Below are 23,010 nucleotides of genomic sequence, written 5' to 3'. Positions count from 1 at the left end.
TGCATTTGTTGTGCTAAGTTTTTGTATCAAGAATAAACACGATACTTGGTAATTTCACTCGTGGTTGTTATCTGTCAAAATAAACCCTGTAAGGAGCCTGAGCCAAAACCTACTCATGTCAAGAGAGTGGGTTTTGTTGATGACCTTCCAAGCTGATTGGGTCTTAGAGACATAAGTAGTTGGAAAATTGTGTTACTGCCTTCTCAGAAATGTGTTTAAAGATGTATATGGTCAGCAGAATAGGGATTGGGCTAACATATAAGACCTTCCCTTTTTAAGGACTTGTATTTGAAATGGATTGGATCACTTACTTGTTTAAAAGCAGTTCCATTTTAATATAACAATTTATGCTTATCACCATACAAGTGAATGCTTCATCAATCACAGCTTTATTCTTGTGGACCCAATGTATTATTTTTCCTAGCAATACATTATGGAGTCCTTTGAAAGAAACTTGCCTTGATTTGTGGTGTGTAAGACTGACTCAATGAGTGATAAATGTATTAACTGACAATTCCCAGTTAAAAAAGCACATGAAATAACAACAATTATAGTAGTATCTGAAGACTCTGCAAATACTTAATAATTTTGATGTTGTTTTAATGTTATAGAAAAACTGTGAAAGCTCACACACTTTTTTTACCCTCAAAGATTCAGTTTGTTTTATTGGGGGCTTTTTTGTATGGCGGGCTAAATGACTATTAAGACTAATACAAACAAGCTTTTCTGGAAATGAAAAAAGGGAGATAAAAATATACAATATATATTCCTGAAAGTATCACCAACTCCACCCCGTCCACCCCATAACCTGGCTTTGAGTATTCCTTCTAAACTTTGTAATACGGCAAGTGACAAATATCTTTCCAGAAGGTCTTGCAGTGCTACTGATTCACCAAAGGCTGTTTGTGAGAAATACCTGCCACAGCAGACAGCTTACCTCATCAGCCTATTAACATGCAAATTCTCCTGTGCTCCATTATGTGGTACACCTGTATACTGAGAACTGGATACGAAGGGGGTGAAGCCAAATCGGTACTTTAATCACTGCTTGAGAAAGTTATAGTTAGAATCTAATATATATAGTTACATACTAAAACTGAGACACCTTTTCCTTTACACCAGTATACTGCTGCACCTGTACAGTCGGACTCTGCAATTTATTTTACAGATCTCCTTTGCATCATGGTCATTGAATTTTACTATTTCTCTTTTCTCTGAGGTTAAATGCTTTTTGGCACTACTTACATGAAGTAACAGTATTACTAGCATTACTTGTAATAAACATAAGGCCTCCAAAGTCTTAGCCTACTTTTGGCTCCTCTTGTCTACTGAGAATACATTATCCAAGAAGATGTGAGAATACTGTCTTTCTTTCAGTTGATAACACAGTGACATCTATCACTTTAAACTGTGTGTTGACAGTTTACGTGGCTCCGGTAGGAGGTGAGTCATTAAAGATATTTCTAAGCCTTTATTTCTTCCACTTCCAATACAATGACATCCTGAATCTCCTCCCCTGAGTTACCAATTTGCTTTTGACAGAGGTAGGGCAACAACCTCACTAGGGTATAACTTGTTAGGTGTGTGGCAAGGAAAACGCAGATAAGCTTCTCCAAGTATTACCTCATATTCTGTATAAAATTCTTCTTAGTTCAAATTTGTGCTGAACAACTTCTAAAACAGACTAAAGATCATTAATTAGCATTCATGAAATTAATTGGCAGATGATTTTGGAATGGACTGAAGTTATTGACATAAAACTACATTTTGCAACATGGGTTTCTTTTTCTGTTGCTTTTGTATAACAGAGCTCTCTGTACTTAAACAATATTGATACTCACTAAGAGTACATCTTAACTGCTAATTTCTCGTTTCTGTTATTTAACCATTGTGAAGAAACTACAGAGAACAACTGATATTTTGAAAATAACAAGATTACACACTATTTACTAATTTGAGGGGAAGAGGTGTAGTTTGCAAAGAAAGACTGCTCTGCTTCCCTGTGGTCAGATGTGGAGAGGCATAGATGTGTTGGCAGGGCAGAAAAGCTTTTTATGTTACTGCAGAGAAGAGGGAGGATGAGATTGTCTGGGACCAGGTATTCTCTTATAGAGACCACCAATCTCACCTCTTCAAAAATTCTATCTTGGTCTGCACTAAAACCAACAAAATTTTAGCTTTAATGAAATCTTATCACAGAAAATTTCCTTTGCTTTTTTCTGTTTTACTAATCTGAGTCTTTAGACTCAGGCTATAAATATCGATTTATGAATTATAATTTAACTTAATATTATTAAGTATCACTAATTTAAAAGAATTTTTGATACATTTCAGAGTCTTTATAATTTTAAATAAAATCTATCTTACATAGGAAGGCAGAATGTCTATGTTCCATTTAGACCTTCAAATCAGCCCTTTTAAGTGCTGTTACTTTTAGTATACATTATACAGCACTATGCATGCACATTGTGAAGACTTAACACAAAGAAAGGGAAATCATATTTTAATTTTAAAAAGTAGAAAAAGACTTTAACAAAAGCTGATTACTAATCATGTGACTCCTGTATTTTATTTGCATATCTAAACCTTATTTATAGGCAAAAAAGATTCAAGCATTTCTTATTGCATTTTTGCAGTGATAGATGAATGTTGAGTACTTGTGTTAATTTTTTCTACTATTCCATGGGAAAAAACCCAAAAAAGTCAGCTTTTGCTAGTACAAATCAGAAATTGTACTGTCAGACTTCAGACAGTGTGGAACAGTAATAAATACCTTTATTGATATAAATTGCTAAGTGGAATATAGAAACAAGAAGTTACATTTAACGTGAAAAAATACAGCATCTTGATTGTTACTAAGAAGCACGCTGAGAGATGCACTCCTTTAGCACTTGTAAAGAAGTTCTGTGATTTCCTCGTTTGTTTTGTCATGCAGGTGATTAACGCTGCAAAAGGCAAGTAAACTCAAGAAGTTCTCCAGTTATAAAAATATACTTCAGTTCAGTTGTGTTACATGTAATTATGAAAATTAGCCTGAATTCTGGATATGAAGACAGGGAAACTGCAGTTGTGAAAATACTTTTTTTAACACATATAAAATACCTAAGAAAAAAGTAATTCAAAGAATACATGTGCCATCATGCCCCGTAAAAGAGTATGTTCTGCCTGGTGCAGCAGAGCAGTACAAACTTTTTTCATCACCTAAATCTCTGCGAAGCCTGCAGGATGTTTTTGCCTGCCGAGTTAATGGATATAACTGGTGTATAAAGGGGTCTATAGGAGTTAATGCAAGGTCAGTTTTTTTGATACAGCATTATGTGGCTGCGGGAGGACTTGAGTAGCACAGGCAGACATGTTTTCTCAGAAGGGGAAGGCTGTTTTTGAAACTGAAATTATCTTTTTGAGTATTTCATATGTGAGAAAATACAATGCTCAAACTGTAGACCAACAGGATAAACTTCCATAAGGAAAGCAAAGAAGAAAAATCGTAAATAATTTTCAGTATCAATCTTACATTTCACAAGAATTACTCATTTGCTTATGTTATGGTCATATATGAGAAGTATTGCAAGCTTGTCAGATTTTGGCTCTTGGGATATACATTGATGCATCTGCCTCAAGTGCAACAAAACATTCTTTGCCACTCAGCAAGCTACTGGCATGCATAGTGCTCAAAGGATGAGTTCCTCCTAACAGACTGCAGTATACAGATTGAATAGATGGTCTTTCTCCAGAAATACTTAGCCAAATGAGCTTTGGTACATATTTTTTTCCCTTTTAGAGTATTTCTGTTCTGCATGGATTATAGGATTTTCCATAAGGTTAAAAAAATGGCTATCCTTGCTCTAAAAATTAAAGTTTACACTGGTATCCACTGTCAAAAACATAGTACTGAAATAACAAATGAGGTTCACTTCCTCAGAATGTGTAAATGTCCCAGCTCAGAGTTAAACTTTCAACAGCTGAAAGACAATACCATCGACATGTACCTGGCACTAGTTACTCGGGTTTATTTTTTCCTGGAAAGCAGTTTTGGGCGACAGAGTGGCGTCCGAGTTTCCCAGGTTGTTGTGCTGACAAACTGCAGTGGTGGTAAAGGCAGGGAGTCTGACAAAATCCCATTAATCATTTTAAATTAAATCCAACATTCCACTCCAACACTGCCAAGAAGAAAGCTAACTTTTACAAATGAATACTCTCTCTGAAAATAACTGGTATCCTGACTGTATTGCTTTCACAAAAACGTGTTTGATTTCTGTTAGGTACACTTACACTGTTTATAAGCTTAAAAAATGCATTTTTTTGATTGCTAGGAATCTGAAAAGTGCTTTTTGTTTGTTTTCTCTACTAGGGTCTATGAGTGAACCACACAACTTAAAATTAGCAGCCTCTTTTTTTCTTTCAATGAATTGAAGATCTTTTGCTTTTCTAATATTTTAAGTGCAGAAAGTTTGTTTTTAATGCAAGTAAATTTCACATAGGAAGTGGAAGTATTCCATTTAAACATTTTCTCTAAGCATATTTATATAAATAAGAAAGGAAAACTGCAAATTTACTAACATTATCACCAAAAACACCGAGGTGACGAAGAAGCAATGTGATCTCTTTTAGGTTTTCTACAGACGCTTCTGTAACTACTTCTAGCTATTTGACTATGATTTAATTATACATGGCAAGTCTGAACTTTAAACATCTCATAAATAATTTTAGATTATCACATAAAATTTTTTCTTACTAAAATCACTATTACATGCAGATTATTAAAGTTTGTATTTCTCTTTAAGGCAAAATGAAACCATAATGTGCCAATGTGAGACACAGGAAATACTTTATATCTGTTTGTTGCCCATTTTAATGGAGCTTTTGAGCTTAGAGTGGGAGATTTTACAGTGGCAGAGAAAAAGTCATCAGCCTTAACATTTATTAGTTTTAGTATGTCCATGAAATATTTGAAAAGGAAAAAAATTCCTAATTCAATAGAGGGCAAGTACATCTGACTTTCCCAAATACTTATTATAATTTTGACAGTTTAACATGATCAAGTAGGTATACCTCAATTTTGTTTAAGTGCTTAAAATAATACTTGTTTTCTAAAAATAGAGCTATCAACAATATCAGATTGCACAATGATATCCTTACAAAGAGAACAAAAATATTACCACTTCAAAAAAGAGCAATTACTGTTGTTAAACTTGTTTATGTCAAGAACATTAAAAAACTGCAGAATACAGAAGAAATAGAAACATTTATTTGTCCAGCTAGTAATTTTATTTTCTTAAAGCTGTATTTTGAAACTTTACATTTTTTCTTTTTCCAATGTGGGGGGTGGAAGGGAAAGGTTAAAGAGAAAAATTGGATTTTTTTTCCTGAATGCAAATTTCTCACTTGCTTCAAAATCAACAAACGTATCTCAAACTTGTATTTGTTTGGGCTTCTGTATGTTGCAGCAGCTTTGATTTATTTTAAAAAGTCAAAACCTTATAAATATGTTATTTAGAGTTTGAATGGAAAGTATTCTAGATAGAAATAATTTGAGAAAACAAGTAATATCAGATGCTGTCTATAGCTGAGCCATGTGAATATCCAATATATGCCCTATTTCTTCAATAAATGCAATCAGAGCCTCAGACTTGAATAAAAGCAAACATGAGCTGCATTTGTGTGACACTTTACATGGACACAGGTACACTAATTTTCCTGACACGAACAGAAAAGTTTTCTTGTCATCATCACTGTATACTGAAGTTACCAAACTTTCAGAAATGGCCATTCAGAACAATTCCAGTGTCTTTTAGGACAGAACAGTGAGTGTTTGCAGGGGGATGGGCTGCAGGCTCACTTCTTCCTTCAGTGCTGTGTACAGTGCATACAGTTAAGAGTTAAGGCAACACCACACGGCCAAAGTTCAAAGGACATGCAGTGGTAGAATCACAATAGCTTGGGAATCACTTTGCAGTTATAAGTATGGTAATGCTCATGTAATTCAGCTTGAGATCCTCTACCTAAGTCTTCTGAAGTGCTTGATCAAGTAGCTATTTCCACATCATTTAGTGACACCTGGATCAATGAAGCATGATCATTTTAAAATGTGCGTGGAGACACCAAGTGCATTGAAGAAAACACCGCCCTAAACTTTGTTTTGTAAAGAGTTTTGGAGGACAACCAAGACAATTTTTGTCATTTTTTATAAGTACTATTACACCTGATTAAGACTATTTTTCTAAGACAGAAAATTTTTTAACTTCATGTAAAGTCTAGATTGCTGAAATGCAAAAAATTACCTCTCAGCCACTTTAGAGCTAAACTCAAACTGGAAAAAGGACAGAAGCAATGTCTGTATTAATTAGTTGTTTCATGTTTTGCCTCTGAAGGAATTCACACTTTGCATGCTGTGTTTGCTGTTTTCTGTTCCACTCTGTGTTAGTAACATAATGTACAGCATGAGTTGGGTACTCATCCTCTGTTCAAAATCCTGTTGTGAAGATCAGATGCTGTTATCTATCTGCTTGTCATTAAGGTTTTGGTTTCTTTTCCCCTGGCCTTGTCTTATGGAAACTTGAATTGTATCATCCTGGTTCTAATTTATCTTCTTGGCTGCTACACTGGCCCAAGTTTTCTAAATCTTGCTAATAGATGTACTCATCTAATCCAGAAAAAACATGTTCTGGCTGCCTGAAGGCTTTGTTCTGTATCAGGGTAACTGGAAATGAAGAGAAATTAAGACTGACAATTCATACTCTCTTACTAGTGCAAAATCAACACCAGTATCACTAATGTCAACCTATGCAAAAGTCAGAAGAAAATTAAGCCTTGCTCTGCATTTGTGGTTTGAGAAAATATTTTCTAACAAGAAGAGTTCTAATTTCAAAATTCACTGAATTCTTCTTTTAAAGTGTGTAACCTTTGAGGAGTGTTTCTTAGAAAACTATATTCTATATCTCCACTTCAGACCCCTTAAAAGAGCCCAGAGACACTTGTTCCTTTATTGTTAGTTTTACAAATTATGCTAGAAGTTTTCCATTTTTTTTTGTCTGTAATACAGGAGCAAATACATGTGCCTTAAACAAAGCTCCCCACTGTACCATAAACTCTTAATTTGTGTTTGAGATTAATTGACCACTGCAGAACGCATCCTTGGACTTTCTGCAATACATGAAACAACACTGGGTGAAGAGTAGTTATCCTGAGCAAGGCAGGTGATACTGTAAACCTGGCTGCAATACTGTTGGCTCCTGGCTTTGGCTGTGTATGCTACATAAATGCAATGGTATTTACACGTGATTAAAGGTAATGTAATAAAAAAGTACCTTTTCTGCATGCATTTTGGTTTGTGGAGCAGAGTTATGAACACTTGAAATAGAAGTAATAGCTACATCTTTATCTTCCCATGATTTATGTTGCCCTTGTATGGACTGTCCTTCTCACATCTAAAACAAACGTAACACTCCCTAGGAGCCAAACAGAAAGTAGCAGCATAGGCAAAGTGCACGGCTGTGAGGGGTCATTCCTGAATTAAATTCTTGGCTCTGCAATAGGCTTTCTACATAAAAACTCAGATTAGTTCTGTTTTACAGATTATGAATACCTTCCAACCTCACCTCATGGTGTGGCAGGGAAAAATAATAAATATACTTGTTACCATGATGTATCTAGATGCTACTGATAGCTGAATATTATGTAAACAAACAATCAGGAACAGCTCTTACTTCAACTACATGTTATGTCAACTTAAGAAAAGCACTGCTCTGTGAGTTTTTGTCTGAACAAAAACTAGACAAATCCTTATTCAACTCCTGCACATGCACAGCAGTTCCACTGCTAATATTCTCCACACTTCAGAAAACGTCAAGACACAACCTAAACAAGTAATTTTTGAAGTATTTCCATAAATTTAGCGCTGTTTAAAATCTCGCTACATGACTGACTTAGAACGTAATTCAGTATCTAACTCTGAAAAGCTCTCCAATCCTGCACAGTCACTGCTCTAATCTTGCAGTGTCAGTTTTTAACAGCTTTAGCAACGAGTCATCTGGTATACATTTGCCAAGGCATTTCCATCATTGACACTTCTAGACTGAGGGAACCAGTTGAAAGCAGCAACACTTTACTCACTCCTACCACTTTCCCTGTTCAGATGTTTTTCTTGCTTACTGCACTGAACAGATGATTGTAGTTGCCCTGTTTCCCAAAAACCAGTATCTGCAAAATAGGTTATATATGTAAATAACATAAACTTCTCTGTACACTGCATGATTCCCCTGGCTACCCCTGTATGGCATCAGAGTTCATCTAAAATAGAGCCTGTAATATTTAAAATTGAGTGAATAGCAGATTGGCAACATGCTAATTCAAGTTAATAAATATAGTATAAAATACCGGCTTAGATATTTTACAAGTGTTCTATCATATCCTAGAATAAACTTTATTGTAGTATTCAGACCAATGTTCCTCTAACTTAAGTATCTGAGGTAGTCAACATTGTAAAAAAATGCAAACGAAAGTCAAACACTAATTTAAGAGATAAAAGGAGAAATTTTAGTTAAAATACTTTACAATAAAATAATTATGATTATAAATCTCTTTAGTTAAATATATACACATTACATGGTATTCTAAAAAGAATGAACTTATTAAAGTTTCAAGCAGATCTAATGCACAAATTCACCACTTTTTCAGCTTAGACTGTAATGTCAGTTTAACATTCATAAATGGCTGTCAGACTAATGGCATTGTTTTGTGCAAAACTAAAAAAAAAAAGAAAAAAATCCTTCTGTTCCCACAGTAAATAGATAGAAAAGGTAGTTTACACATACACACACTTACACACACAAACTTTGATTGCATACAGAGGTTAGAATGACCAGCACTAAAATAACCCCCATCTCTACAAAATAATTAATATCTTGAATTGATGTAGTTTTTGAAAATTACAAATTTTAAGTGCTAGCAAATTGTGCTTTTAGGCAGCCACGTGGCCAATAAGGTAGATGTTGTCATAAAGGTGCCCTACAAAATCTTCACTAATGTTCTGTGCAGCTCGTCGCGTATTTCGGATGAATTCCCTCTTTGACATTTTGTTCTTCACGTGAGGGCTTGTTAGATCAATCGAAAGTAGAATCAAAGAGTAACACAGTACATACACTGCATCTAGACAAGAGAGAATAAATAAAAAAGAAACTGTCATCATTAAAAGTATTTTTCCCTGTCTAAGAACCTTATGGTCTTTATCATCTTAACATCTATATGTATGTATATATATAAATTCATAATTTTATATATATACATACAACTACTCAGAAGAGTATCCCAGTGAAATAAAATTTAATATAGCAACTTTCAAAGTAATAATGTCAGCACAGTGCCAAATGAGAATTTACAAATCTCTTAATATTCCTACACAATCCAAAAGCCACTAAGGGCTTTATACATTTTCATTTAACAGATTCTTGAAGTTTGTGTAAACTAAAGCCAACATCTTATCTTTTAAATATGTAAGCAGTTCCAGTGCTGAAAACTGCCTCCCTCAACCATTTAGAAATGCTTGCTAATTTGAATGCGGCCCAACATTCCCTTTCATTTCTGTGAGACTATCCACAAGGCAAAATGTTAACTGTGTAAGACTCTGCAAGGCAAACTTCAGAAAAGAACAAAGCTCAAAGTACAGACAAAAATGAAGGAAAGGTAACATGGAAATAAACCCAACTAATCAGCTAAAAAAGAATCTGTACATTTGGGTTTTGTTTCTTTTTTTTCCAACCCAAGTGGAATGAAGACTCTATACTGAACCATTTTGTACTTTCAGAAATACTTATTTAGGTGCTGATTTTAAAGCTATTGGAAACAGTAGCATCATCCGTAAGTATGAACACTGATCCACTGCTCATTTTTTGCTTACCAGGGCTAAGGCCAAGCTCTCTCATCAAATCAGGATTACAAGCACAGAATCTGTGAGAGAACTTTGTTATGAGAGTTTCAAGGTACTCCCCACGCTCCTCAGGAGCATGAATGTGTCTGAAGAACTCTCTCAGTGCATTTGGCAAGAACTGATTTCTGAAGTTGTGCAGCGTCACAAGGTCATCCAAAACATCTCTCCTGGCAGAATAAAAACCCACATTATTAGAAAAGTTTCTTTTAACTGTTTAAATATGAAAATGTGCATATTTTAAAAATAAAAATTAAAGCTTTAGAATAGCATGAGCTCTTGCTTTTGCTAAAAGCAAAATTATCACTAACAGCACAAAGATAACATAAACACATGTTCTTTGCCTATTTGTCACCAAATACTATAAAAACATACATGAATCAGAACTCAAAGTTTATATTTATATTCAATCAAGGTCTATATAGAGGCTTTGCTTCCTTTAAACTGTGACAAAATCATTAAAAAAGACAGTAAAAGGAATAGATTCATGTGTGTCACACGTTTTGATGTCTAAGTAGAAACTGTTAAAGGAGTGTCTTGTTAAAACCTGGCTTCAGCTAGGCAAAATTTGCTCATGGAAGTCCATCAGGGTGTGATGTTCTCAAGTGTTTTGCACTGAACACAGACACATATAAAAGATTCAGGCCACACCTACATTACCAGTTGTGCAAAAGACAGTTGAAAAAAATTTGGAAGCAAATTTGAAGTGAACCTAAGAACATTTTCCTATGTTTAACCTCATGTTTACCTTGTGAGTTTCGACTTTTAGAAAACTAGTTTTTATTTTTACTATCTGAATATACTCTTTATGAAGGGAGGATAAATGGCAGTAGGAGTCGCTAACATTAACTTGCAATGTCATCCACTAAATGGCTTTGTATTTTTATTATTGTCAAAAAAATCGATAAATCTGAAGTTTTACAGCACAGGACTGCCAGTGGTGATAACACTACAGACTCCTTTTATTCCTTTAGTAGCATGGGCTGAAGAGGATGAGAAGCAGGAGAGGATTCCTGCTAGAAGTGCAGTTGTCGCTCTGTTCTTCCCATTCAGGTGCAGTTACTATTCTCCTTGATGATACTGCCCTACCCCAACCTGACAGCAAGAGCAAGCACTGTGGAGACAAAAGAGCATGCCACAGCAGGGAGAGTGCTCCCTTCTGCAGCTCCTCATGTCTCCAAGAGGATGGTCTCTTTTTTCTCAGGAGTTGTGTGCAACTTCCAATCAAGAAATATCAGACAAACAAGTAATGGTTAGATGATTCAACATCAGTTAAGAAGCTATCATCTCTTAGTAAAGTAGTAACTACTTTTTCTGAATAACATCCATAAGAATGGGAAAAAAACTCGTCAAGTCAAGAAAAAGCAGCAAGGTATCTAGGTAAGATTTTGTGAGGATGTGAGATTTATTATTTATAGGTGGTATTTTTGAGGATTCTTATCAAGTGCTACAGTCACATAAATACTCAAACTGAGTAACTGTTCAGATTCAGCAGAACCATTCATTACCCAGCTGCATTTTCTTGCCTTTTTCCATCCTTGAAGTGGCATCTCTACATTCAAAATATTGTTAAATGAGGCTGTACACTGAAAATTAATAGAAAATTAAGAGAAATTTTAATTACCTTTCATCAAGGTAGATTCTCAGCTTCTTCCAATTCAGTGTTCTTGTGCAAAAGATAAACTTAGCTATTTCTTTTGGTGAATCATCTAGTATGCCTTTGGACATAAAGTAGTTGACTCCCTGAGGTAAAATACACATATGTATAAATATGTTTAATCTTCATAATTTATTTAGGAAGAAGTATTGGACTTTACAATGTAGGAATGCAATCCTACAAATTAACTGGTTTGTTTTTCAGAATGATTCCTTCTCCTCTAAATCACATTTCAACATGCAGAATACACTCTAAAATTATAAATCAAATGCAAAGAAACAATTTAGTGTTATGGTTGAGATTTTTTCATACAGTCATAGTAGAAAATTTTAAATTATAAACCTCATAATGAGCATGGCAGTTCTTTAATAATTTCTTTACAGTGTATATCAGTATTTTGCTTTTTATAGTTTTGTAATAGTATTTAAAATGTTGCAAGGACCATGACTGGTAATTTCATAACTTTTGCAAATAAGAAAATCTTAGCCATAATGTGTTTAGTCTTCAATATCTTTCACTAAAACAGTAATGTTCTCACATGTATACAATGTATCACATTCAAATAGATGCATTAAATGCATTTGTTTAAATGTGTAATAATGCAAATAAACACAAGCACGCTGATTTCAAAGCATAGGTAAGTATCAACATATATAAATATGCATACACATAAAAAAGAACACTAAGCCTTACAAAAAAATAGTTTAAAAATACAGAATTGCATATAGTTTATACTCATATTATGATTTCTAGAACTTTACACTTTGACCAAGCACACATTTTTTATAGAATAAACATGACAAATTTAAAGTATTTCAGTGATATTCTGGATTCTCTCTGGTCATTGAAAAATCCCAAAGCATAAAAGTATTTTCCTTACAATCTCAGAAACCAAAACCCAACTAATGGATTTTAAAAATGTTCACAATTTTCAACTAAGTTTAGCAAAAATCTAAACCTGAGAATAACTAAGCAAGTTCTTCTGATTCAATTTGGCAGGGGCTGGGAGCAGTTCTCAGCATTTGTTGCAAAGTGTTGCAATAGTTAAGTACAATAGATCTTGACTATAGCATAAGGTTGAAATGTAAAATGAGTAGGACAGTGCATTTCTGCATAGAATAATGTACCAAGGCCACAACCTAAACCACCTTTAAAATACTCCTGAAATATATTTTCATAAATCTTCTGATATCAAACTTCACAATATTTTGTAAGTCTACCCTTTGTGTTTACATTACAGCTAAGAAGATGTAGGGGCAACCTGTCATTCAGTGTATAAACTAAACTTCCCAGTGCTCTTGAATTCTGTGTGAAAAAGAAATTAAGAACTGAGTGCAGGTTTGGAACATTTTGTAAAGCGGCTTAGCAAAACAAAGTCTTAGTTGCATCAAGCAGGAAAATAGTTAGAATGTAAGAGCACAAGCTGAAAGCCAAGAAACACATGTAGTATTAACTAGCTAATTTTACCAGCCCATAGTTTTGCTTATTTATTTATAGAACATAGCAGTTAATCAAGATACATTTGTTTTGTTAAAATAATGATTTATAAAAATAAATTAAAATATAAAGGTTGTCAGATAGGTAAAACAAAAAATCTAGCAGTGTTACACCCCAATTTTAAGAAAAATCTGTATTTAGGATGCAATGAAACATGTATTGCTCTATCAGCTTGCATTTTAGTCCAAATTAGATCATATTTGTCTATAATATGGATGGACAACATAATGCTAAGTACTTTCTTGAACCAGAGCTAAATAAGAAATTAAAAATGGGAGATAACAACAAGGCTTTTGGCAATTTATGTAAGATAAGCAGCAGAATATCTCCTTTACATATATCCCAAGTTAATGAGATTTATGTTTGCTCCAGTAAGAAGTATTAGCTTAAGGTAATACAAACTGAAGCCTGGTGAGGAAGTCTTGAGTAGCTTTTTTGCTGCAATTAACAAACACTTCTACAACATATCCAGAAAATTCCTAGCATGACATAGAGGAGGCAGGAGGAAAACAATACCTTTTTTAAGATAGACAGTGGGTTTGTTTCTCTGTGACAGTAAATGCTGCAGTTTCTTTCTCATGCCCTAGCTTGCAACTCAACGTAGGATCTCCATCTGATAAGCTACAAAGTCTTCGCATTATTATCCTCTAATTCCTTTTTCCCCCACCACACATAATGCTTGACAATATCTTTGCCTGTGAATGCATTTTCCTCAACTCCTTCACTAGTAAACAGGGTATAAATAAAGGATACTTCACCACATGCCATTGTTTTTAGTTGCTTTTTATCTCACCCTAAGCTATCAAAAATACTGTGCAACAGTAGAAGCCTGAGTTCTCTTTTAAGTTCTTAAATTTTGTCTCACAGCAAATGAAATTTATTTACAAGATTTACAGCACGTCACTGAATCTGTTTTTCATAACACTATAAATACTACCTTGAAAACCTCTCAGAACCCTTGCTTTAAATAAATCACTTTTGGTAGCTAAAATGGCCACTTGTGGCATATATACTAGCTGAAATAAGTAGCCCTACACACTATTAAAACCTAAGCTAAGATTATTTATCAGTCAGCTGGTGATTCTCTTAGGAAACAATTGACTGCAGTCAGGTAAGCTGCTCTGTGCCATGATCCACCAGCTCTGAAGAGGCCTTTTTAACACTTGGGAAACATTGCTGAACGAGCACATACAGTAGTTTTAAAATTCTGGTTCAGAGCACTATAATGTTCTTAGCACTGGAGAATTAGAAAGATGCCTTAAACCCTGCCTCTGTGGACAGCATGTTATCTCTGAATTTCAGACAGCTCTGGATAAAATATTAATGTATGGAAGTGCTGAATAAATTATACATGCAAACAACAATTTTAAATATAGACTAATAGTAACAATAAAAGCCATTTGTTGCATTTCAGTATGTTATTTTTTACAGTTGTTTTTTTTTCCTGGCACGCAATGCTTGTTTTGCTAGTCTATTCTATTACAGCACTGACACTCCTTGCTTGTTTTCTACCTGTCTCCAATAGTCTTTGGGTTTGTTTACATCCATACAGGATCTCTAAAACGGAAAACTTCTCCTTTTCAGCATTGATTCTATTTCTGCATTGACTATCTTCTTTGCTAAGAGACCACTTCAGTACAGCAGTCAGCGTCAAAACTAGCAGTGACCTTTGACATCTTTGTTTAGATATGGGTACAAAACAAACCAGACATACACTAAACTAATGGCACAGAAATTTTAGAATCAGTATCTAGTATAGTAGAGTCTCAATTTCTGCTGGTGATTCTAGGTACCACTAACATTCTTAGTAAATAATAAGTAGACAGATATTATTGTTTCCATTTTTCTTAGGAAGTACACAGTATATCTAATGGTGCATCTTCCGGAACAATGCAGAGTACTGATGAGATCTTGTGTAATGCAAATTTTTATGATTGTTTTACTAAGTTACGAATCAAGTCATTTGGTGACAAACGTGGACACAGTATGTAACATACATTTCAAGCAGTGTATCATTGTCTTTAAAGTACAGTCTCAGCAATACAAACTTATGATGGCAGAAATTGCAAAGAGAGCGCGGAAATATTTTTCATGTTACACAGAATCCATAACTAATAATTTACAAGATTAAACCATTCTAATTTTAATTCAGAATTATCAAGAGGTTTCAGCTCAGTGTTCCTTTCCAGCTATTTTGATAAATCACATAAGAGTTTCTTTACAACATACACATAATATTCTTCAAACCAAAAAATCAATGCATCTCAAAACTGGCTTGCTTAGTAGATCACTATGAAATAGGGTAAGTGTCAAAAAACTTTGCTTAGAAATACAGTAAACATTCCATCATCTACAGACTATCTATAATTAAAAAGTCAGGTAATGTAGCTTTATACAAGTGACTAACAATTTATAACCAGGAAAAGGTCAGAAAAATCTGGCCTCCCTGTCAAAAACTAAGGGCAGCTTGCAGAATGAGACAATCAGAAGAGTGGAAAGACAGGCTTAGTATAAGTACTGTCTTAATGTACTTTATTATTACGCTACATAAAGGAAATCCTGACCTCACTGAAGACAGAGTTTTGGCACAGTACAGATTCCAGAAGGTCCATAAAAATAAATGCTATTAAATAGATCAGTTAGAATCATTAAGGATGAAACAAAAAAAACCAGATAATCTTTCCTGACCAAAAGATTCTTGTTTGTACTTTCAGTTTCAATTTTAGCTAAATAGCATTGATCCATGTAATAAACTTGACAAAATATTTTGTAGGGAGTTAGAAACTGGATACAAAACAATGGGAAGTAACTTCTGGTTGCTGACAAATTCTGAGTCATAAGCAAGATGAAATGAGCACTGCATGAGAAACATTTCACATACACCATACACCCTTTAAAATAAAATATGGCAGAAACCAGGCAGGCAGATTAAACAACATCATATTTATATTCGAGTGCTAATACTAACACTAAACCTCTTTCCAAAGAAATAACAAAAACCAGTTTCCAAAATCTTGGCTACAATGGTGGTGCCATATGAAAAAAAAAAACAACAAAAAACCAAAACCCCAAAAAACAAACCCAAAAACAAACAAACAAACAAAACCCCAAAAAACCCAACCCAAACATGCACTGGGGATTTTTTTTTTTTCAGATTAAATGTTATGTGTTTAGGCACATCCATTCAGCAGAATGTGAGCACCTGCTATGAATTATGCAAGCTCATGCACACAATCAACACATTAAATTACAGCAGATATCACAACACCATGCACACAACAATGGCTAACCAGAGAATCCTACCACAAAGTGTGTAGATGCTCTTCCCTACCCCGTGAGCCACCGCTAGCTCTGGAGCTGTTGCTGTGGAGCCTGGTTACCCATTTTCATGACATGGGCGGTGTCCTTTGGAGAATCTTGCTCCTGTGGCTGTAAGTATTCTTATTTTTATAGTAATTTGATCAAGTCTGTTATCAAATGTAAAGCAAACTTTGGCAGGAAATTCTGAGACACAATTTTTAATAGTGGAATGTCATATCATATGTTCCAGTCACAGTGTCCTTATAATAATAATAATGATTCTGCCAATATCACAGTTGTAAACAGTAAAAGCAATAGTATTTGTGAATTCTCCTGAAACTCAGGCCCTGAATGATTCCTACCAGGCTATGGTGCTCCACAGGGAGAGAGGAACAGAGCCCTTAGGAGATACCCTGAGGTTCTCATCTCTCATTGAAGCAGAGTGTTTGTACTTCTATTGTAAAATATAACCATAATGAAGAAGCAAGAGTCACTTAATAAAGTTAATATCTAACTTAGGTATGCCGTAAGTTAGCTCTAATTTGCAGATCCTTATTTCCTTTAAAAAAATAATGAATCTTCTATTAATTGCCTGTTCTGAAGGCTCCAAACGCTTTAAACATACCAAGATTACTTTAAATAAGATTGAAACATAAGTGCACATTATAAACTGAGATAGTTAAGTGAAAAATTATGTTAAAAAAAATTGAAATACAAAGAAAAATTTAGACGGACAATGCTGCTAGCAATATACTTGATATATTACTGAAAACATGTAAGTTACCTAAATATTGCATCTAGTTTGAAAACTTTTACATTTATTACTATATTTGTGAAAATTCTCCAGAAAAACAATACTAATCACTCAAGTGGCCAGGTGCTGATGTCTCGATGCTGTGTATCAGAGTTCAAGGCAGAGTTCTACCAGAGAAATTACAAAATACTCTATTTGTGACTGATAAAAGTAATGGTCTCTTAATCAAACAGAATATGAGATAAAGCAAGAACTTATATGAAATCACATTATTGCAATGATTCATAGAACTGCTTTATTTATTTTACCCCATGGTCACAAGTTCAAACTTTCTATATCATATTAGCTGAGTTACATTTGCTTCTAGAAGTGTTTCTTTTCATATCTCATTCCTTTTTCTACTTAGGATTTATTCAATTACCACTTCCATGTGTATGTGTAACTACATGCAGGAAGTTAACAGCATTTTTGTTCAGTACTGTGTACACTCTTTTCCTAGGAAACATGAAGCAGGAGTCTCGTTTTATACACAAAAGACTGTCACTTGGGCATTAACTGTCTATCTCCCAGGCAAGAGCTGTCTACTCAAATTGTTTTCCTTTTTGAAAGGTGACCGACTGAAAGCAGAAACTGACTTTTTCAGTTAGTTACATGAACTTATAAATGGAAACCTTTCAGTTTGACAAGTGATATTTTTTTTAAGATAAATTTATGTTGTTCTATAAGGAAAGATTATGCACAACACCCACAGAAATTAAATAAATCTGATCTTCAGGATAGTACAGCAGTAGATCTTTTTCGTATTTCAAGATTTGCTCCTTGATAGTGGAAATAGGTAAAAATCCCCTACAAGAAAATGTGATTGTCATAGAAGTAACCAGACTTTATATCTCATCCTGCTTTGCCTAAAGTGGAACTAAACTCATACTCTGCATTTTAACGTGCTTATTTATGTAAGCTCATTGCTATGCTCTGACAATTCACCACTGTCTTTTCAGTTAGGATATCTGCCTTGTTCCTAAGTTAATACGTGTTTATGAATTTCTGGCATCCACAGAAGTGTACAGAGCACTTAACAGGTAAGTCACGTAAATGGTGTACACAGGTACAATATTCAAAAAAAGACCAGAATACAGCTGTAGCCCAGTATTAACCATCCCTACAGTAAAAAAATCACCTAGTAAAACTTTGGTTTTTTATAATTATAGCCATATAAAAACAATCGCAATTATTGTAACTGCTTATTACTGTCAGCAATAGTTCACTTACCTCATCAGGGTTGGCATTAAAGGTGAGACTGCCCTCATCTAGCTGCATATACAATTTTCTAAAAGAAAATCCTAGAGGTGGATTCTTATTGTATATAGAACAGTGACCCCAAGTGGATTTGCACAACCTATGAAAATAGAATTAATCTATTATAAAAATTCCTTTCTGAATTTCATGGATTTTACAGAAGCAAAATGTAATCAACACTGCAAAGTTAAATACTCAAACCATAGGAAAAGTTAGAAGTAGGTTGCTGTAACAGTTATTAAGTCTTTTGCATGTTTTTCTGCAATCTTCAATTATATGATTAAGAAGTTTTGGTGTACTTGAGTGCAACTTCAAAATATAACCCAGTAGATGGCATCATGACAATCACAGAGCAGAGACCTCTGGCACTCCTAGAACCTGACCACAGGAGAACAGTGACAAGTTGTTCTCCTGCAGTACTATGACAGATTAAAGCATTTTGTTTCTTTTCTTGTGCCCCAGTTGTGCAGTGAATTGGACACCATATCTGCATAAAATTATGCCATTAATTCAGCACTTTCTCCATCTGTCCTCCTTCACCCAGCTCTTCTTCCTTTTGTCCTAATTGGCCAGTCCTAATGACTAGATCCAGCCCCATCCTTCTCTATCTTCAGTAACTTTTCAGCTTCTTTCCCTTTTATTCCACCCTGACTCCACATCTCAGTTTCATCAGTTTCTGTCCCTCATCTCAGTTTCTTGTATGATACCATCTGCTATTGCCTTTCTGCACAATCTAGATTCCTTATGGAGCTGGTAGTTCTGCTTCAACCACACTTGCCCTGTAACTAATTAGGAACAATGTTAGGACCCAGCAGGCAGTCATTGGAGACATGGCAAAGATTTTTGCTTTCAGTTCTGGAACCTGGGTCTTATTTGGACTGAGTTTGGAACTGCAACGACAGTACTTGCCAAAGCTTAAACACGCCCTTATACATGTGGAATAGTAAAGATTTTTACAGAGATTATGCAAATTAAGATTTTTATTTATTGCTAAACCAGGACATGTTTTCATTACCAAAAAATGTGGTATGAAATGTATTATTTGGAAAGATTTCACGAAAAATGAGTGACTTGTTTCCCAGAATGAACTTCAAGGAAAATACATATTTCCACCCCACATGTTAAGAATATATACTGCATGCAATTAAGAAACTCTAGTATCTTCAAGATTTGGTCTAGGTAATTCTGAATTTCTAGGGAAGTCTAGAATTTGTATTTAGGTTGGGTTGAATACCGAGAACTGAGCACAGCACAATGTATATTGATAAACTTAGAAGCTTACTGGTATCCTTCACCAGCATTCGTGTTTCCTGCCAGTGTAACAGTCCCCAATAGCAGGACAACTGTGACTAAGAAGTTATCCTGCATTAACCTTTTGCTAGGTTCAAAAGAATGATAGGAAGGGAAGCTGCTTAATTCAAACGCAGCAGTACAAGGATATAGATAAGGGGAGGAGGAGATGTAGAGCATAATATAAGGAAAATAAACAACCTGAACAACAACCTAACTGCTACAGTAGTAGTACTGTCTGTTAAGGGAGAAGAAAATGTTATGAAAAGAGTTGCAAGTTCTGCTTGTAACCATCTACACTAAAGATAAGTATGATTTCAAGAGTGTATCCTAGTGCTGTAAAATATAAAATACCAAAGAATATGTTAATTATATTTTGATATTAAACTATTTTATCTGAAAGAATGTTCCTTTATTTATTTCTCAAACATACAAGTTCTGCAGATGTTATACATATATCTGTTTCAAGTGTTAGGCTGAAGAAATTTTACTTGAGAAAAAACGACCTTTTCTTTCCTCCCTCCATGACCATCTTCCAATGAATATACAGCTAAGCTGCTACAAGTGTAGTAGATGAGTTCTCACTCCTCTTCATTCTGAAGTTTGGCTGAATAAGTTTGCTTGTTTAAACCAGACAAGTGTTTGAAGTTCAGAGGAGTAATGAAAGAAACACCTGAAATGTGCTTTGAGCTAATAAAATGAAGGCAAGTCCCTCTTTTTACCCCATGCTATCTCAAACACCAAGTGTATAATAATACACTTGTATACTTGTGCCAAGCACACTTGTGTATGTAGTACTCTCATACTAATTAGAAATCCAGAATAACACATTTTTGAACTATATGTTTCCTTTATATCAATCTCATTTAAATTAGGAAACCTTTGCTAAGGTTAGAAAGACAAAAAGCACTTGCTGAGACAAATTTAAAATCTAATACTTTTTACTATGTCCAGGTGACACTTCTTTTTTTGTGCTTACCCTTGCCAGAGAAGCTCATCATTAGCAAGATCCTGCCAGACACATGATGCTAGACAGAGATCAGTTGCATTCAGGTATGACAAAATGGTAAAACTAAGCTCTGGTGGCAACATTTCCAGGTTAATGAATCCTTCTTGTTCTTTAGATTTCCTTGTCTTCAGCAGGTGGTAAATATCAATGCCTCCTTGGGCTTGCTTGCGATGGCTTGTATTGGAAACATTGTTAGCAGGTATCCTTCTACCATGCTCTCTGGTAAGATAACCTTGTCCACTGTATCCTTGCTGCTGCAATTGCTGGTTTCTAGCAATTCTCCAAAGTCCCTGACCCATCTGCAAGTCTGCTGGACATAAAATGCAAATTAGATGTTAACAGCTATTTGTAAACATTTATAAGACAGACTCAGCACATAAGTAAAATTGCAGGACTAATCTGAATAGGTAGAAAGTGAGTTCTGTCAAAGTTATGTTGACCAGGTAACCAGTCTTCATGAGGAAACTGAAAAAATACTGAGAACAAAACCCATTAAAAAAAGCTAGAAGATTTTTTTCAAAAGTACCCATGCTTGAAGAGATACAAAATTAACAATAAGCTTCTTCAAAGAGTACCAAATATTATCTACATCCCATGCAAGTTAAGAAACCTTAGGTTTCAGAACATTTAGAATCTTCACACTTTCTTCAAAATTTAATTAAAAACCCTTATTTAGAGTCAGTGAAGTACTATAAAACATAGGGAGAAACAAAAATGTATTGGGTAGCACAGTGACTGACACTGAAACAAAGTTCAATGACTTCAGTGATAACGCAGTAAGAATTTTGAGTGCTCGGAAATAAGAGAATAAATATCTTTTCAAGCTTTCTTACCAAGTAGCATAACAAAGCCTTGATAGTAAGGTACTCACATACTCATACAGAGGATATCATTGCATAAATAGTATAAAAAGCCTTTTGGTAATGTAAAAAAAAATTAAAAATATATTTGCTATTTTAAGGTAAACTGAATTAATTTCACAGAAGAAACAAAATGATACAGAATTTAAACCGGTCTAGAACCAGCTGCTGAAAATCCACAAGCTCTTCTATATGTATATTCAGCAGCTTATATGCCATTTGTTAGAACACATAATTTTCCCAATCACGTAATTACTTTCAGCTTTGCAGTAATCCAGGATGAATGCTCTCAGAGCCCATCATAATAAAAGATGAGCAAACCCATTGTTATAAAGCCTTTTAAGTAATGGCGTCAAAAACTATACTTTAAAGTTATTTTGAACATATACTTTCAATTTTTAGATTCAGTATGCCACTCAAAGGCACGTTTTCAAACTTCTAATAACATAATTTTATCTCGTAATTGAAACCTCTTGATAGCTTGCCTGTATTAACTACCACAGTAAAAATAACACGAAGCTTGTTTATAAATCGCTGATCTTCTCTAGCTCTGTCTGCTATCTATCAAAGCCTGATTTAAATTCTAATCGTGTCTTCCTCATGTTACTTTGCTACTGCATAATAAATTATTTTGCACTGTTGACAAGCGTGATAGGACGCTAAAAGTAATCGAGATTAATGCTGCATTTGTACTAGATTCTACTTCATTAAATAAAAACCAACATGCACTCTAGATGTAAACACTCTCCACTTCATGGTAACTGAGTCCTACAGCTGCAACTTTGCAGTCACGATTATCCCAACAGGAAAACGTTGATTCCTTCGAAACAAGGCTATTGAAGCCGAAGCTTCGTTCACAGCAGCTGCACTGCAACGTGAAAGCCCTTCAATCCCGACTTCGGGCAACCAGGCCGGCGGGCGGAAGCACAGCCCGTCCCGCAGGCCCGGAGCCGCCCCAGCGAGCCGAGGGCCGAAGCTGCCTAAGGCCGCACCGGGTCCCGAGAAGCTCGGCAGCCGTGCCGCCCCCCGAGCCGCTCCTCCCCGCGCAGAGCGGCACCGGGACCCGGCCCGGGAACGGCCGCCCCGCTCTCGGGGCACCGGCGATCGCGGCCCGGCGGGTGCCGCCCCCCGGAGCCCCGGTGGCCGATTGGCCGTACCGCCCGTCCGTCCGTCGGCGTCGCGGCACCCGCGGGCCCTACCTGTTCCAGCTCCGCTCCAACCGCCGCCGCGACGAGCCCGGCCCGCCTCCGTGCGAGAGCCGCGCCGGGCGGGAGGGGCTGCGCGGGCCTGGCGGCGGGGACGGGCGGACAGGCCCAGGGAAGGAGCCTCGGCAGGGAGGCCGAGCCCGCCGCCGCCGCCCCGACTCCGGCCCGGGCAGCTCTGACGTCTGCTGTTGTTGCTGGAAGTGACGTGCGCGGGAGGGAC

At 35.6% G+C, this 23,010-nt stretch overlaps 1 protein-coding gene across 2 annotated transcripts; it reads right to left on the bottom strand.

Annotated features, from left to right (window-relative positions):
• Positions 1–2,755: 2,755 nt before the first annotated feature.
• FBXO8 (F-box protein 8) lies at positions 2,756–22,963 on the bottom strand. 2 transcript variants are annotated; one of them, XM_088163586.1, is made up of 6 exons: positions 22,785–22,963; positions 20,696–21,035; positions 18,400–18,526; positions 11,547–11,665; positions 9,896–10,092; positions 2,756–9,147 (listed from the first exon to the last, which is right to left on the bottom strand). In XM_088163586.1, exons 2-6 carry the CDS (start codon positions 21,022–21,024, stop codon positions 8,960–8,962), a joined length of 960 nt encoding a protein of 319 aa, XP_088019712.1. In that variant the 5' UTR covers positions 21,025–21,035; positions 22,785–22,963; the 3' UTR covers positions 2,756–8,959. The 2 variants fall into 2 exon arrangements, with proteins under 2 accessions (XP_088019712.1, XP_014739475.1); XM_014883989.2 differs by having other exon boundaries at positions 20,696–21,032; positions 22,785–22,961.
• Between the last annotated feature and the right edge of the window lie 47 nt (positions 22,964–23,010).

The sequence above is a fragment of the Sturnus vulgaris genome, chromosome 4, assembly GCF_052056855.1.
Source record: "Sturnus vulgaris isolate bStuVul1 chromosome 4, bStuVul1.hap1, whole genome shotgun sequence".
NCBI lineage: Eukaryota > Metazoa > Chordata > Aves > Passeriformes > Sturnidae > Sturnus > Sturnus vulgaris.
This window is presented reverse-complemented; position numbering and strand designations above follow the sequence as displayed.

Bases quoted from the DNA above. Each gene is read 5' to 3' on its own strand.
- FBXO8 (XM_088163586.1), bottom strand. From the start codon at position 21,024: ATGGGTCAGGGACTTTGGAGAATTGCTAGAAACCAGCAATTGCAGCAG. The intron at 10,093-11,546 runs GTAATTAAAATT...TTATTCTGCCAG, and splicing joins AGAATCTACCTTGATGAAAG to GAGAGATGTTTTGGATGACC. The intron at 9,148-9,895 runs GTAAGCAAAAAA...TCTCTTGTCTAG, and splicing joins AGAGCTTGGCCTTAGCCCTG to ATGCAGTGTATGTACTGTGT.